This window comes from Pseudophryne corroboree, chromosome 3 (assembly GCF_028390025.1).
Source record: "Pseudophryne corroboree isolate aPseCor3 chromosome 3, aPseCor3.hap2, whole genome shotgun sequence".
Classification (NCBI taxonomy): Eukaryota; Metazoa; Chordata; class Amphibia; order Anura; family Myobatrachidae; genus Pseudophryne; species Pseudophryne corroboree.
This window is the reverse complement of record NC_086446.1, coordinates 523,595,925-523,612,315: the sequence shown is the minus strand read 5'-3', so window position 1 is coordinate 523,612,315 and position 16,391 is coordinate 523,595,925. Positions and strand designations below refer to the sequence as shown.

Genomic DNA, 16,391 nt, shown 5'->3' with positions numbered 1-16,391 from the left:
TGTGATTGGTGTGGCTGGTATGAGTCTTACCCGGGATTCAAAATCCTTCCTTATTGTGTACGCTCGTCCGGGCACAGTATCCTAACTGAGGCTTGGAGGAGGGTCATAGGGGGAGGAGCCAGTGCACACCACCTAGTCCTAAAGCTTTTATTTTTGTGCCCTGTCTCCTGCGGAGCCGCTAATCCCCATGGTCCTGACGGAGTCCCAGCATCCACTACGGACTACGAGAAATAGATTTATCGGTAAGTAAAATCTTATTTTTAATTACCTACCGGTAAATCCTTTTCTCGTAGTCCATAGAGGATACTGGGCGTCCGCCCGGTGCTTCGTTCTTACTGCACTGTTACTTGGTTAAGTATTCTGGTTTGTTCAGCTGTTGCTGTTCCTGTTTCAAGTTTGGTTCGCATCGCTTTCCTCTTGTTTGTGTGTGCTGGTTCGAAATCTCACCGCTATCCTTTTATCTTTCTCTCAAAGTATGCCCGTCTCCTCTGGCACAGTTTCCTAGACTGAGTCTGGTAGGAGGGGCATAGTGTGGGCTGGCTCCTCCCTCTATAAAATTCTTAAAGTGCTCATGGCTTCTAGTGGGCCCGTATAAACTCCATGGTACTAAATGGATCCCCAGTATCCTCTACGGACTAATTCACAAAAAGAAGGGAAAGGATTGGTCTTAGGTGGCGCACAAGATAAATGACTTCATAAAATATAACTTTTAATTCATTATTTTTAAAATCTTCTACGGGCTACGAGAATAGGATTTACCAGTAAGTAATTTTAAAATCCTATTTTTTCTTTATTGTAATAAAAATACAGGTTGAGTATCCCTTATCCAAAATGCTTGGGACCAGAGTTATTTTGGATATCGGATTTTTCCGTATTTTGGAATAATTGCATACCATAAGGAGATATCATGGTGATGGGACCTAAATCTAAGCACAGAATGCATTTATGTTTCATATACACCTTATACACACAGCCTGAAGGTCATTTTAGCCAATATTTTTTATAACTTTGTGCATTAAACAAAATGTGTCTACATGCACACAATTCATTTATGTTTCATATACACCTTATACACACAGCCTGAAGGTCATTTAATACAATATATTTAATAACTTTGTGTATTAAACAAAGTTTGTGTACATTGAGCCATCAAAAAACAAAGGTTTCACTATCTCACTCAAAAAAGTTCGTATTTCGGAATATTCCGTATTTCGGAATATTTGGATATGGGATACTCAACGGGTGTAGTACGGGTGACCGGCGGTCTCCTGACCGCCGGTCACCTTACCGACGCCGGGATCCCGGCAGCATACCGACGCCGGGATCCCGGCGGGGAGGGGCGAGTGCAGCAAGCCCCTTGCGGGCTCGCTGCGCTCGCCGCGCTGCGGGCTCGGTGGCGACCTGCGGTCGCCACGGGTTCTATTCCCACTCTATGGGTGTCGTGGACACCCACGAGTGGAAATAGTCCCTGTTGGTCGGCATGCCGACCATCGGGATAGTGAGCCGTCGGGCTCACGTAGGAGGTCATGTGACTGTCGATCAGCCGACCGGCGGTCACATGACTACCACCCATACTCAACCTGTACTTAAAAATGGTTTCTAATTGTGAGCTAATGGTAAGCACTGTATAGGATTACAGGTTTCCTGGCACAGACAACATAAGAATTAGCATGACCCATGTAGAATATGAAAATGTTGGTACTTATGTATACATCCATATTGCTTTAGCTTCTTTATTCAGTTAGGTGCGAGCTGTTGTTGGTTGCGCATTTATCTGCCTATTAGGTTAGGCTTATTTTGCTTGTACACCATAGACTGCAAGCAGCATCTGCCTTCTGATACCACAGGGACCAATAAGGCAGTTTTCATGTTTGATTGAATCTACCCATTTTAATTTGGTCTATAGGAGAAAATGTCTGCTTGTTTAGCTGATGCTGCTTACTTCAGATAGTGATTAACCCATGCTGGACACACTGTGCATTTTCTCTATGCTTACTTTTGTAGACATGGCGATATGCTGTTTCTTTACCCGTCCAGCTCTGCTGGGCCATCATCTGAGGTCATGGATATATCTGCGTTGACTCAAGCTCCCAGACCTGCAAGTGCATCCCAAGTGGTGGAAGATGAAATTGACCAATATCTATACAAACAGGATGGAAAAATATACAGGAACAAAGACCCTCAGCTGTATGTACATGACTTTTATATGGGACAATCGTGTGTGTGTGTGTATGCATATAGGGGGTCATTCTGACCCGTACGCTCGCTGCGTTTTAACGCAGCAGAGCGAACGGGTCCCTGCTGTGCATGTGCCGGCGCCGCAGTACGCCGGCGCATGCCTGACGGCAGAAGGCCGTAGCAGGGATGCGATCGCCTCTGCCTGATTTACAGGCAGAGGCGATCGCTGGGTGGGAAGGGGCGTTTCGTGGGTTTGGTCCGGCCAATGCAGGCGTGGGTGGACCGAACGAGGGGGCGGGCCGCAGCGGCTGCGTGACGTCACACGCAGCCGCTGTGGGCCGGGGAGCAATGAGTAGCTCCCGGCCAGCACGCTAGAGCTGCGCTGGCCGGGAGCTACTCTTGAAGTGCAAAGGCATCACAACTGTGCGATGCCTTTGCACTTCTGTGAGGGGGGGCTGGACTGACATACGGGGCCTGTGTCTGGCCGTCCCCCCGCATGTCAGGTAAGAAGATCGTAGCTGTGCTAAATTTAGCACAGCTACGATCAACTCGGAATGACCCCCATAGTGTTTGTGTGTGTGTGTATGTATGTGTATGTATGTGTGTGTATATATATATATGTATATATATATATATATATATATATATATATATATATATATATATATATATATATATATATTATTAATCAGTTAGAAGTAAACATGAACTTTACAGCACAATAATTAGTTTCTAACAGCTGCTTTTCTTTCTAAGCTAAGTAGTAGATCCGAAAAACCAAATTCATTTTTATTTACTGAATGTATACAAAATGCATCAGTTGTTTTTCTTAGAAAGCTGTTATGTTCATAATTAAAAGGGTGGCATGCCATTATCTTGCATCACTCCTGGGCTTTAAATAGCCAGAATGTGTGTTTGGTCTCCTATGTTACATAAATGTTCTTTGCATACTGCAGATATTCAGTTGCAGTAAGTAGATACTGTATAACTAATGATCTGTTAAATACTGGGTTTATATAGGCATTTTCTGTCTACCCATCTCATTCTGATTTGTGTTGTTTCCCATTGTAGGTGTCGGCATGGGCCACTGGGTAAATGTGTGCACTGTGTCCCGTTAGAGGTAAGGACCATGAGAATGTAAGCTGTTGCTTTGTGTTACGAACGCGTATGTATATCACAGCCTCTCCTCTTATTGTATTACAGCCTTTTGATGAGGATTATCTCAACCATCTGGAGCCCCCAGTCAAACACATGTCCTTCCATGCCTACATTCGGAAACTGACAGGAGGTGCAGATAAGTAAGAGGCAACATTCCAAACACATTATATATGCTACACCGCCATCATTGAACTTAATAATATATTACTCCAAATATTTCACAACTTTTGTAACTTGCATAGTTTTTATGTGTTCTGGAATAGGAGGTCTTTTTTATGTTGGCATCCTCTTATGCTGTAGATTCACTTTCCTTCTTCAGCCATAGGGAAGACAGCGATAACACTGGGTATAGGCTGGTGAGCTGGAGTCTTGGCACCAAACAGTTAAGATTTGTATCCCAGCAGCCCAGCCTCCCTTTTCAGTTTGGTGCCTCATGAAGAAGGGCACTGTTTTTATAGGGGCTGCTTTTAATCAGCTTCTTCTTAGTTTTTTTTAAATTTTCACTTTAATTGAACTATTAGTTTACATTTACATGAGTAGGCATTGAGTCACCACCGGTGGCGCCCTCACTGCTGCTCCAATGAGTCCCAGATGCTGGGTCAGTGACCTCGGTCAGGCTGCGACACACAGTAGGGGAGCCGCAGCCGGACACATCAGGGACAGGTAAGGCGGCTTCCTACTTGCAGGTTGCAGCTGTCACCGCTGATGAGGGGGAACCCCGACTGTGCTGGCAGTGAGGGCCCAGGTTGTCTCTGCACCCCCACTAGGCCAATATGGTGATTCTTATGGTAGCAGTGCACTATACAGTGTAGAAGCCATTACCCTGGGGTCCTGGCCAGACGGGGGAGGTAGTCTTTCCCTGTTGACCCCACTGCTGCCCCCTTGGTGTATTCCCTCCTGCAAGCATCCCACCACTGGGTATTCTCCTCCCTTAACGAGACGTTGTGCAGCCATTCTAGCCCTTTGCATACCACAGCAGAGAGAAGACATGGGTTCCTCTCTCCCTGTATACCTCACTCTAGCTCAGAGATGAGGAACCTTTGGCCCTCCAGCTGTTGTAGAAGTACACATACCAGCATGCTCTGCTACAGTTTTGCTATTTGGCCATGCTAAATCTGCTACAGGGCATGCTGGGATGTGTAGTTCAACAACAGCTGGAGGGCCGCAGGTTCCCCACCCCTGCTCTATATAGTCAGCTCCTTCCTCCCCTGTTGGATTGTTGATCACTATTTGCCCATTGGTCTTTTGCATTGAATGTTTTGTATGCATGTATTTGTAAGTGTTCAGGAGTACTGTATTTATTTTCTACACTGTCTCTGCATTTTAGTGCATACTCAGTTTAGTCTGTATTCTTTCTCTCAGTTTATTATTTCTCTGACGTCCTAGTGGATGCTGGGAACTCCGTAAGGACCATGGGGAATAGCGTGCTCCGCAGGAGACTGGGCACTCTAAAAGAAAGATTAGGTACTATCTGGTGTGCACTGGCTCCTCCCTCTATGCCCCTCCTCCAGACCTCAGTTAGAATCTGTGCCCGGCCCGAGCTGGTTGCACACTAGGGGCTCTCCTGAGCTCCTAGAAAAGAAAGTATTTGTTAGGTTTTTTATTTTCAGTGAGATCTGCTGGCAACAGACTCACTGCTACGAGGGACTAAGGGGAGAAGAAGCGAACCTACCTGCTTGCAGCTAGCTTGGGCTTCTTAGGCTACTGGACACCATTAGCTCCAGAGGGATCGAACACAGGCCCAGCCTCGGTCGTCTGGTCCCGGAGCCGCGCCGCCGTCCCCCTTACAGAGCCAGAAGCAAGAAGAACGTCCTGGAAATCGGCGGCTGAAGACTCCGGTCTTCATTAAGGAAGCGCACAGCACTGCAGCTGTGCGCCATTGCTCCCTATGCACACCACATACTCTGGTCACTGATTGGTGCAGGGCGCTGGGGGGGGGCGCCCTGGGCTGCAATTAGAGTACCTTAACTATGGCAAACAACACATAATATAGCCTAATAAGCTATATATGTGTAAAAATCCCCTGCCATAATACAATTATAAGAGCGGGAGAAGTCCGCCGAAAAAGGGGCGGGGCTATCTCCCTCAGCACACTGGCGCCATTTTCTCTTCACAGTGCAGCTGGAAGACAGCTCCCCAGGCTCTCCCCTGCAGTTTCCAGGCTCAAAGGGTTAAAAAGAGAGGGGGGGCACTAAATTTAGGCGCAAACTGTATATAAAAAGCAGCTATAGGGATAAATCACTTTCTATTAGTGTAAATCCCTGATTAAATAGCGCTGTGGTGTGTGCTGGCATACTCTCTCTCTGTCTCCCCAAAGGACTTTGTGGGGTCCTGTCCTCAGTCAGAGCATTCCCTGTGTGTGTGCGGTGTGTCGGTACGGCTGTGTCGACTTGTTTGATGAGGAGGCTTATGTGGAGGCGGAGCATATGCCGATAAATGTGATGTCACCCCCTGCGGGGCCGACACCAGAGTGGGTGGATATGTGGAAGGTATTAACCGACAGTGTCAACTCCTTACATAAAAGGCTGGATGACGTAACAGCCATGGGACAGCCGGCTTCTCAGCCCGCGCCTGCCCAGGCGTCTAAAAGGCCATCAGGGGCTCAAAAACGCCCGCTACCTCAGATGGCAGACACAGATGTCGACACGGAGTCTGACTCCAGTGTCGACGAGGTTGAGACATATACACAATCCACTAGGGGCATCCGTTGCATGATTTCGGCAATGAAAAATGTGTTACACATTACTGACATTAACCCAAGTACCACTAAAAAGGGGTTTTATGTTTGGGGAGAAAAAGCAGCCAGTGTTTTGTTCCCCCATCAGATGAATTGAATGAAGTGTGTGAAGAAGCGTGGGTTTCCCCCGATAAGAAACTGGTAATTTCTAAAAAGTTACTGATGGCGTACCCTTTCCCGCCAGAGGATAGGTCACGTTGGGAGATATCCCCTAGGGTGGATAAGGCGCTCACACGTTTGTCAAAAAGGTGGTACTGCCGTCTCAGGATACGGCCACCTTGAAGGAACCTGCTGATAGAAAGCAGGAGGAAATCCTGAAGTCTGTATATACACACTCAGGTACTATACTGAGACCTGCAATTGCCTCAGCATGGAGGTGTAGTGCTGCTGCAGCGTGGTCTGATACCCTGTCAGATAATATTGTTACCCTCGACAGGGATACTATTTTGCTAACCATAGAGCATATTAAAGACGTCGTCTTATATATGAGGGATGCACAGAGGGATATTTGCCGGCTGGCATCCAAAATTAATCCAATGTCCATTTCTGCCAGGAGGGTATTATGGACCCGGCAGTGGACAGGTGATGCTGATTCTAAAAGGCACATGGAGATTCTGCCTTATAAGGGTGAGGAATTGTTTGGGAATGGTCTCTCGGACCTCGTATCCACAGCAACAGCTGGGAAGTCAAAAAATTTTTACCTCAGGTTCCCTCACAGCCTAAGAAAGCACCGTATTATCAGGTACAGTCCTTTCGGCCTCAGAAAAGCAAGCGGGTCAAAGGCGCTTCCTTTCTGCCAGAGGCAAGGGAAGAAGGAAAAAGGCTGCACCAGTCAGCCAGTTCCCAGGATCAAAAATCTTCCCCTGCTTCCTCTTAGTCCACCGCATGACGCTGGGGCTCCACAGGCTGAGCCAGGTGCGGTGGGGGCGCGTCTCCGGAACTTCAGCGACCAGTGGGCTCGCTCACAGATGGATCCCTGGGTTCTGCAAGTGGTATCACAGGGATACAAGCTGGAGTTCGGGGCGACTCCCTCTCGCCGTTACCTCAAATCAGCCTTGCCTGCTGCCCTCAGAGAAAGGGAGGTAGTACTGGCGGCAATTCACAAGCTGTATCTTCAGCAGGTGATAATCAAGGTACCCCTCCTTCAACAGGGACGGGGTTACTATTCCACAATGTTGTGGTACCGAAACCAGACGGTTCGGTGAGACCCATTCTAAATTTAAAATCCTTGAACGTTTATATAAAAAAGTTCAAGTTCAAAGTACCTCAAGGTTGTGGTACAGGACTGTCATTACCAATTCCAGACGTTGCCGTCTGGTCTGTCCACGGCACCGTGGGTATTTACCAAAGTAATGGCCAAAATGATGATGCTCCTCCGAAAGAAGGGAGTCATGATTATTCCGTACTTGGACGATCTCCTTATAAAGGCGAGGTCCAAAGAGCAGTTGCTAGTCGGCGTGGCACTATCTCAGGAAGTGCTGCATCAGCACGACTGGATTCTGAATATCCCAAAGTCGCAGCTGATTCCTGCGACGCGTCTGCTGTTCTTGGGCATGATTCTGGACACAGAACAGAAGAAGATATTTCTCCCGGAGGAGAAGGCCCAGGAATTATCATCTCTGGTCAGGGACCTCCTGAAACCAAAGCAGGTGTTGGTGCATCACTGCACGCGAGTCCTGGGAAAGATGGTAGCTTCTTACGAAGCAAGTCCCTTCGGCAGATTCCATGCAAGGATCTTCCAGTGGGATCTGTTGGACAAGTGGTCCGGATCGCATCTCCAGATGCATCGGTTAATCACCGTGTCCCCGAGGGCCAGGGTGTCTCTGCTGTGGTGGCTGCAGAGTGTTCATCTGCTCGAAGGCCGCAGATTCGGCATACAGGACTGGGTCCTGGTGACCACGGATGCAAGCCTCCGAGGTTGGGGGGAATTCACCCAGGGAAGAAACTTCCAAGGACAATGGTCAAGTCAGGAAAAACTTCCCTACACATAAATATTCTGGAACTAAGGGACATTTACAACGCCCTGAGTCAAGCAGAACCCCTGCTTCAAAACCAACCGGTTCTGATTCAGTCAGACAACATCACAGCGGTCGCCCATGTAAACTGCCAGGGCGGCACAAGAAGCAGGGTGGCAATGGCAGAAGCCACAGGGATTCTTTGATGGCGGAGAATCACGTGATAGCACTGTCAGCAGTGTTCATTCCGGGAGTGGACATCTGGGAAGCAGACTTCCTCAGCAGGCACGACCTCCACCCGGGAGAGTGGGGACTTCATCCAGAAGTCTTCCAGCTGATTGTGAACCGTTGGGAACGGCCACAGGTGGACATGATGGCGTCCCGCCTCAACAAAAAGCTAAAAAGATATTGCGCCAGGTCAAGGGACCCTCAGGCGATAGCTGTGGACGCTCTAGTGACACCGTGGGTGTACCAGTCAGTTTATGTGTTCCCTCCTCTTCCTCTCATACCCAAGGTACTGAGAATAATAAGAAGGAGAGGAGTAAGAACTATACTCATTGTTCCGGATTGGCCAAGAAGAGCTTGGTACCCAGAACTTCAACAAATGATCTCAGAGGACCCTTGGCCTCTGCAGCTCAGACAGGACCTGCTACTGCAGGGGCCCTGTCTGTTCCAAGACTTACCGCGGCTGCGTTTGACGTCAGGGCGGTTGAACACCGGATCCTAAAGGAAAAGGGCATTCCGGAGGAAGTCATTCCTACGCTGATTAAGCTAGGAAGGATGTGACCGCAAAACATTATCACCGCATATGGCGGAAATATGTTGCTTGGTGTGAGGCCTGGAAGGCCCCAACGGAGGAATTTCAGCTGGGTCGATTTCTGCACTTCCTACAGTCAGGGGTGACTATGGGCCTAAAATTGGGTTCCATTAGGTCCAGATTTTGGCTCTGTCGATTTTCTTCCAAAAAGAACTGGCTTCACTGCCTGAAGTTCAGACGTTTGTTAAAGGAGTGCTGCATATTCAGCCCCCTTTTGTGCCTCCAGTGGCACCTTGGGATCTCAACGTGGTGTTGGATTCCTAAAGTCGCATTGGTTGAGCCACTTAAAACCGTGGAGCAAAAATATCTCACGCGGAAAGTGGTCATGCTGTTGGCCTTGGCTTCGGCCAGGCGTGTATCAGAATTGGCGGCTTTGTCATGTAAAAGCCCTTATCTGATTTTTCATTTGGATAGGGCGGAATTGAGGACTCGTTCCCAATTTCTTCCTAAGGTGGTATCAGCGTTTCATTTGAACCAACCTATTGTGGTGCCTGCGGCTACTCGGGACTTGGAGGATTCCAAGTTGCTGGATGTAGTCAGGGCCCTGAACTATGTTTCCAGAATGGCTAGAGTCAGGAAAACTGATTCGCTATTTATCCTGTATGCACCCAACAAGCTGGGTGCTCCTGCTTCAAAGCAGACTATTGCTCGCTGGATCTATAGCACGATTCAACTTGCACATTCTGCGGCTGGACTGCCGCATCCTAAATCAGTAAAAGCCCATTCCACGAGGAAGGTGGGCTCTTCTTGGGCGACTGCCCGAGGGGTCTCGGCTTTACAGCTTTGCCGAGCTGCTACTTGGTCGGGTTCAAACACATTTGCAAAATTCTACAAGTTTGATACCCTGGCTGAGGAGGACCTTGAGTTTGCTCATTCGGTGCTGCAGAGTCATCCGCACTCTCCCGCCCGTTTGGGAGCTTTGGTATAATCCCCATGGTCCTTACGGAGTTCCCAGCATCCACTAGGACGTCAGAGAAAATAAGAATTTACTCACCGGTAATTCTATTTCTCGTAGTCCGTAGTGGATGCTGGGCGCCCATCCCAAGTGCGGATTGTCTGCAATACTTGTATATAGTTATTGCCTAACTAAAGGGTTATTGTTATGAGCCATCTTTTCGTGAGGCTCAGTTGTTATTCATACTGTTAACTGGGTATATTATCACGAGTTGTACGGTGTGATTGGTGTGGCTGGTATGAGTCTTACCCTGGATTCCAAATCCTTTCCTTGTAGTGTCAGCTCTTCCGGGCACAGTTTCCCTAACTGAGGTCTGGAGGAGGGGCATAGAGGGAGGAGCCAGTGCACACCAGATAGTACCTAATCTTTCTTTTAGAGTGCCCAGTCTCCTGCGGAGCCCGCTATTCCCCATGGTCCTTACGGAGTTCCCAGCATCCACTACGGACTACGAGAAATAGAATTACCGGTGAGTAAATTCTTATTTTTCCTTACCTTCTGTGTAGGGGATACTGTTTATTTGTACATTCAGTTGTCTACTTAGCTCCATTTCTTAATTTATTTGTCACACTCTAGCGTTCAGTGCACTACCCCTTACTTGCACACCTCTGTTTTTTTATAACTTTTGTCTGTAGGGGCACTATAACTGTGCCTGTCACACTAACATAAGTGCTTGCAACTATGCTTTTGGCTATCAGACATCTGGAGCAGGATTGTGCCAGGTGGCATGTAAAAAACAAAAGCTTTTTGGAACACCCGTGACATTTGTCATCAGGAGGAAAATGAAGCAACTTTGCAAAATGTTGTCATATTGCACTCTCTATATTCTTACACAGTCTCCATTTCATTTCAGGGGTAAATTTGTGGCCTTGGAAAATATCAGCTGCAAGATTAAATCTGGCTGTGAGGGGCACCCACCGTGGCCAGAGGGCATCTGTACAAAATGCCAACCTAGCGCCATCACACTTAACCGACAGGTGAAAATAGTGTCCATTCTAAATGGGAAGGAACTCTGTGGGTCTTTATGAAAATGGTGTAAAAGAATGAGTACGAAGTGGCATTTCCGAGAGTTGCTTAGTTATGATTTCGGAGTTAACATGTAAAACTCAGCATTACATTCCAGTGTGTTTTACTACTGCACTCTTAAGACAGGGTTTCCCAAATTCTGTCCTCAATGCACCCTAACAGTCCAGGTTTTAAACATATCCTTGCTTGTGCACAGATGGTATAATCAGATTGACAGAGGTTCTAAATAAGTCAACTGTGCTTAAGCATGGATATCTTTAAAACCTGGACCTGGGGGCGATTCAATTGTGTTACCCCACATCTGCCAGTAGATGGCACTTGACGCAGCAATTCAATTGTTGTTCTGTTTCGTCACAAATAGCAGCGGGTAGGACACTTTTCAGCTCGCCTCTCTCCTGAGTCTCTGTAAAAACGGTTTCTATTGCACCCAAAAACTTTCCTCATGTTTATGGTAAAAAGCTTAGTTCCCCTTCCGTCATCTGAGGTACACAGACTCCCCCGGGATGATAGGGCACATTCATGGGATGAAATATCTGTCTTCTACGTACACTAGTGCTCCCCAGTTGTAGTTCGATGAGAAAGGGATTGAAATATTTTACAGTGTGGAATACTTTGCCCTAATACCCGTCTAGCAGGTCCCACTCATATAATACGATGTAGTTTAGTTGTCTGGGGACAGTGCATAGGCTGCACTCTTACAGCCATGTGACCACACTAATTATAATGTTGAAATATTCTGTTACCTTCATTCCCCCTTTATGCTGTAAACAATTTTCATACATGGGTAGCACCATTATTCAAAATAAAGGGGGTTCTCTAATAGATTTTGAGATGAAGGAACCTGCATGATATTGACGAGTTTGATGGCTAAATTTGAGCAGCAATCAGTTATAAGGCAAAACCAGCCTGATAAACTGATTGCCGTTTTAAATTTTGAGGCAAACTCACAGAAATAACACTGGTTCCTTAATCTCTGAACCTGTTACATAATCCCCAAAGTCTCTAAAGAACATGTCGAACCTTTTCTTCTTGTGAGTAAAGTTGCTTTTCCTTACTATAGAAATATAGACATGTAGACAACATTATGTTTGAGAATCATACAATTGCTGACCGCTTCTTGGACTTCTGGCGCAAGACTGGAAACCAACGCATTGGCTACTTGTATGGGCGCTACACCGAACACAAGGACATCCCTCTGGGCATCCGGGCAGAGGTTTCCGCTATCTACGAACCTCCACAGGTAGGATAATAATTTGCACTAAATCTGTGAATACATTATCAAGGGTTACAAGTCATTTTATATATATATATATATATATATAATTTCACCTTTGTTTGGGAGGGGGGGGGGGGGGGGAGGTACTCTGTTTCATTTGTCGTGTTTATCATGTTTAAGCCCAGATTTATCTGGCCTTGGAGAGTGATACATTGCATGGAGATAAAATACCAGAAAACCAGCTCCTAATTGTCATGTTACAGGCTGTGTTTGACAACAGTTAGGAGTTGATTGGCTGGTACTTTGTCACCGTGCAATGTATCACTCTCCAAGGCTTGATAACTCTGGGCCTTAATTTCACTACCTTGAACTGTTGAACTCCCAGTGTACATACATACACGCAGGGGCTCTTTTAGAGCTAAGGTAAATCCAGCTAACAGGTGCAAAACCATGTTGCTCAACTCAGAATGTGTAGAGTAAATATAAAAGTTGAGGACAGATTTAGAGTTGGGTGGGGGAATATTAGCTCAACTCAGCATAAAAAATGAACAGGTCCAATATTTATTTAAAAGCAGGCAATACTTTCCGTCCATGTAAAAGAAATGAAAAAGGAAAAAGTTGCATTTGCTAAATATTGAATTTATATTTTCCAAATAACTTATTTTCCTTGGATACTCTATGGTAGCCACAAAGAATGGATTAACTCCTAACTCAGGTAAGTGGAGACGGATAAGAAAAGGGACACACCTGCAGCATATAGCGGAACTCCTCCTTTCCCTCTGTGTCTTTGAAAACCTTTCAAGCTTCCTACAAAAAGAAGAAACAAACAAACCTGGCAACAAGGAGGAGGCATAGTACGCATGGAGTATTCAAGAAAAAGAAATGATCAGGTAAATAGAACACCCAGAATCCCCTTCACTCCATTGTAGCCACAACGAATGGAATGTACAAAAGCTTATCCCAAAGAATAGACAACAATGACATATAATTTAAGCAGTGGCCTGGAGTCTCTACCGAACATCCCTCAGCAGACTATGCCAGATCCAACATTACTGTGCTAGATCTTGAAATGAAAATCTGGTAATGGATGAGAGCAAATGGCAATCAACCATTTGTTCCCAAACACTGGAAAATGGGCAGAATTGGTTAAATCTGTGACTTAACCAATTTGTATGAACATCACTTTTTTTTTTTTTGTCTGTTTTTCCAGTGTTTGGGAGCAAATGGTTGTAGAGTAATATTCAGATCCTATTGTGGAACAAATGATCGGTATAAGGCCTAATCCTCCTCAACTCCTAAAATAAACGTGCAACCAATTCATTGGAAGCAATTCTTGAGTCAAGAAGCTAAGATCTGATACTTGCACCGTAAGCATGGTAGTAGCAAACCTCTTATCAAGGCCTTTCTTGTTGATAATAGGGATCGAAACACTATTGGGATCAAAAACTTTCTGTCCACTCCAGACCAGGATAGATTTCCACACTCTATTAGCTGCACGACAAAGGGGGTCATTCTGACCTGATCGCTCGCTGCAGTTCATCGCAGCGATCAGGTCAGAACTGCGCATGTGCGCTGGCGCATGGCTGACAGCCGACGGCTGTCATTGCCTAGCGATCGCCTCTGCCCGATTGACAAGCAGAGGAGGTCGCTGGGCGGGAGGAGGGCGGCATTTGGCCGCCGTTTTGTGGGCGTGGTCTGGCCAACGCAGGTGTGGCCGGGCCGTTTGGGCTGCAGCGGCTGCGTGACGTCACACGCAGCCGCTGCGACCCGGGCAGCCGCAGGAGCTGCGCTGGCTGGCAGTTACTCTTCAAGTACAAAAGCATTGCCGCCGTGCGATGCATTTGTACTTGTGCGGGGGGAGGAAGGCGGCCTGACATGTGGTGTGGACTAGCCCTGTGCTGGGCGTCCCCCTTCATGTCAGTGTAAGTAATCGTAGATGTGCTAAATAAAGCACAGCTACGATCAGGTCGGAATGACCCCCAAAGTCCTGTTCCTGGCCTCTATGGATTTCTCCAAAAGATCGCTGTACCTCAACAGTGACCGTTCAACAGTGACCGTTCAACTGCCACACCATCAAAGCTAGTTGATCTGGCATGGGGTAAACAAGCCAAATGATCCTCTTTGAGAGGTGGAGACCGTAGCTGACTCTCTGGAACATCTGTCAAGCCACCATGAACCACAGTTGATGGGCCAGAAGAAGTGCAGTTTTGCCTTCCTTATGTTACTAAAGAGATGAGGAACTGGTGGAAAACTTACCCCAGCTTGAACCTCCAGGGAGAGGTTAGAGTCTCCACTGCTAGTGACCTGGAGTCCCATGGGTGTATTTACGAAGAGTCGGGTTGTAAAACCCGACAAGCGTGAAACGTGTTTATGCACGATTTTTAAAAGCACAATGCTTTTACTAGCAAGACACGGCTAGTAAAAACATATATTCACCTGCTTAGCGCTGCACCGTAGGGAGGCTACAACTTACAACTCTGAAGAGCACTTGTGGGAGCCCAAAGTAAAGTAAACCCACAATACAAACAAAATACCCTCCTAATTCAGGTGGAAGACACGAATAGAAAAGTCACAGAAGAGAAAGAGGAGACTGGCTGTTTGTTGCAGGTGAACCCCCCCCCCCCCCCCCCCGGCCCCCCTCTCAACTAAGCTAGGAATTAACTTGTTCTTTGTGGCTACTATTTAGTGAAGAGTAAACAGGATTTCTCTGACGTCCTAGTGGATGCTGGGAACTCCGTAAGGACCATGGGGAATAGCGGCTCCGCAGGAGACTGGGCACAAAAAGAAAGCTTTAGTACTACCTGGTGTGCACTGGCTCCTCCCCCTATGACCCTCCTCCAAGCCTCAGTTAGATTTTTGTGCCCGACCGAGCAGGGTGCAATCTAGGGGGCTCTCCTGAGCTTCTTAGATAAAAGTTAGTTTTAGGTTTTTTATTTTCAGTGAGACCTGCTGGCAACAGGCTCACTGCATCGAGGGACTAAGGGGAGAAGAAGCAAACCTACCTGCTTGCAGCCAGCTTGGGCTTCTTAGGCTACTGGACACCATTAGCTCCAGAGGGATCGAACACAGGCCCAGCCTCGGAGTCCGGTCCCAGAGCCGCGCCGCCGGCCCCCTTACAGAGCCAGAAGCAAGAAGAGGTCCGGAAAATCGGCGGCAGAAGACATCAGTCTTCATCAAGGTAGCGCACAGCACTGCAGCTGTGCGCCATTGCTCCTCATGCACACCTCACACTGCGGTCACTGATGGGTGCAGGGCGCTGGGGGGGGGCGCCCTGAGCAGCAATATTAACACCTTGGCTGGCAAAAATACATCACATATAACCCCCAGGGCTATATGGATGTACATTAACCCCTGCCAGAATCCATAAAAATGCGGGAGAAAAGTCCGCGAAAAAGGGGCGGAGCTATCTCCTCAGCACACTGGCGCCATTTTTCCCTCACAGCTCCGTTGGAGGGAAGCTCCCTGGCTCTCCCCTGCAGTTAATGCACTACAGAAAGGGTTAAAAAGAGAGGGGGGGCACAATTTAGGCGCAGTATACATATATATATGCAGCTATAAGGGAAAACACTTTTTATAGGTGCTATCCCTGTGATATATAGTGCCCTGGTGTGTGCTGGCATACGCTCCCTCTGTCTCCCCAAAGGGCTTTGTGGGGTCCTGTCCTCTATCAGAGCATTCCCTGTGTGTGTGCTGTGTCGGTACGGCTGTGTCGACAGGTATGTGGAGGATAATGAGGTGGAGGCGGAGCGAATGCCTGTAAATATGTTGTCACCCCCTGCGGGGTCGACACCGGTGTGGTTGAACTTATGGAAAGATTACGTGAAAGTGTCAACTCCTTACATAAAAGGTCGACGACACAGAACAGCCGGCTACTCAGCTTGTGCCTGTTCCAGCGTCTCAAATGTCATGGGGGGCTCTAAAATCGCCCGCTACCTCAGATAACAGACACAGATGTCGACACGGATACTGACTCCATTGTCGACGTCGATGAGACTGGTGTACCCTCCAAATAGGTCCACCCGTTACAGAATTGAGGCAATGAAAAATGTATTACACATTTATGATTATACCCCAGGTACCACATAAAAGGGTATTGTGTTTGGTGAGAGAAAACTATTAGTAGTTTTTCCTGCATCTGAGAAATTAAATGAGGTGTGTGAGGAAGAGTGGTCTTCCCCCGGTAAGAAATTGATAATTTCTAAAACGGTTATTGGCAGCGTACCCTTTCCCGCCAGAGGATAGGTCACGCGGGGAAACACCCCATAGGGTAGATACAGCGCTTACACGCTTATCAGAAAAGGTGGCACTACCGTCTCCGGATACGGCCGCCCTGAAGGGACCTGCTGATAGAA

The 16,391-nt window shown here is 47.3% G+C and overlaps 1 protein-coding gene across 1 annotated transcript in view; it reads left to right on the top strand.

Annotated features, from left to right (window-relative positions):
* Positions 1–16,391, top strand: part of NPLOC4 (NPL4 homolog, ubiquitin recognition factor) — a 234,289-nt gene that overhangs the window by 63,788 nt on the left and 154,110 nt on the right. The window contains exons 4-8 of the mRNA XM_063961125.1: positions 2,005–2,187; positions 3,250–3,298; positions 3,382–3,476; positions 10,651–10,774; positions 11,884–12,063. Of these exons, the coding sequence (XP_063817195.1) occupies positions 2,005–2,187; positions 3,250–3,298; positions 3,382–3,476; positions 10,651–10,774; positions 11,884–12,063 (631 nt within the window). The remainder of the gene's footprint in view (positions 1–2,004; positions 2,188–3,249; positions 3,299–3,381; positions 3,477–10,650; positions 10,775–11,883; positions 12,064–16,391) is intronic.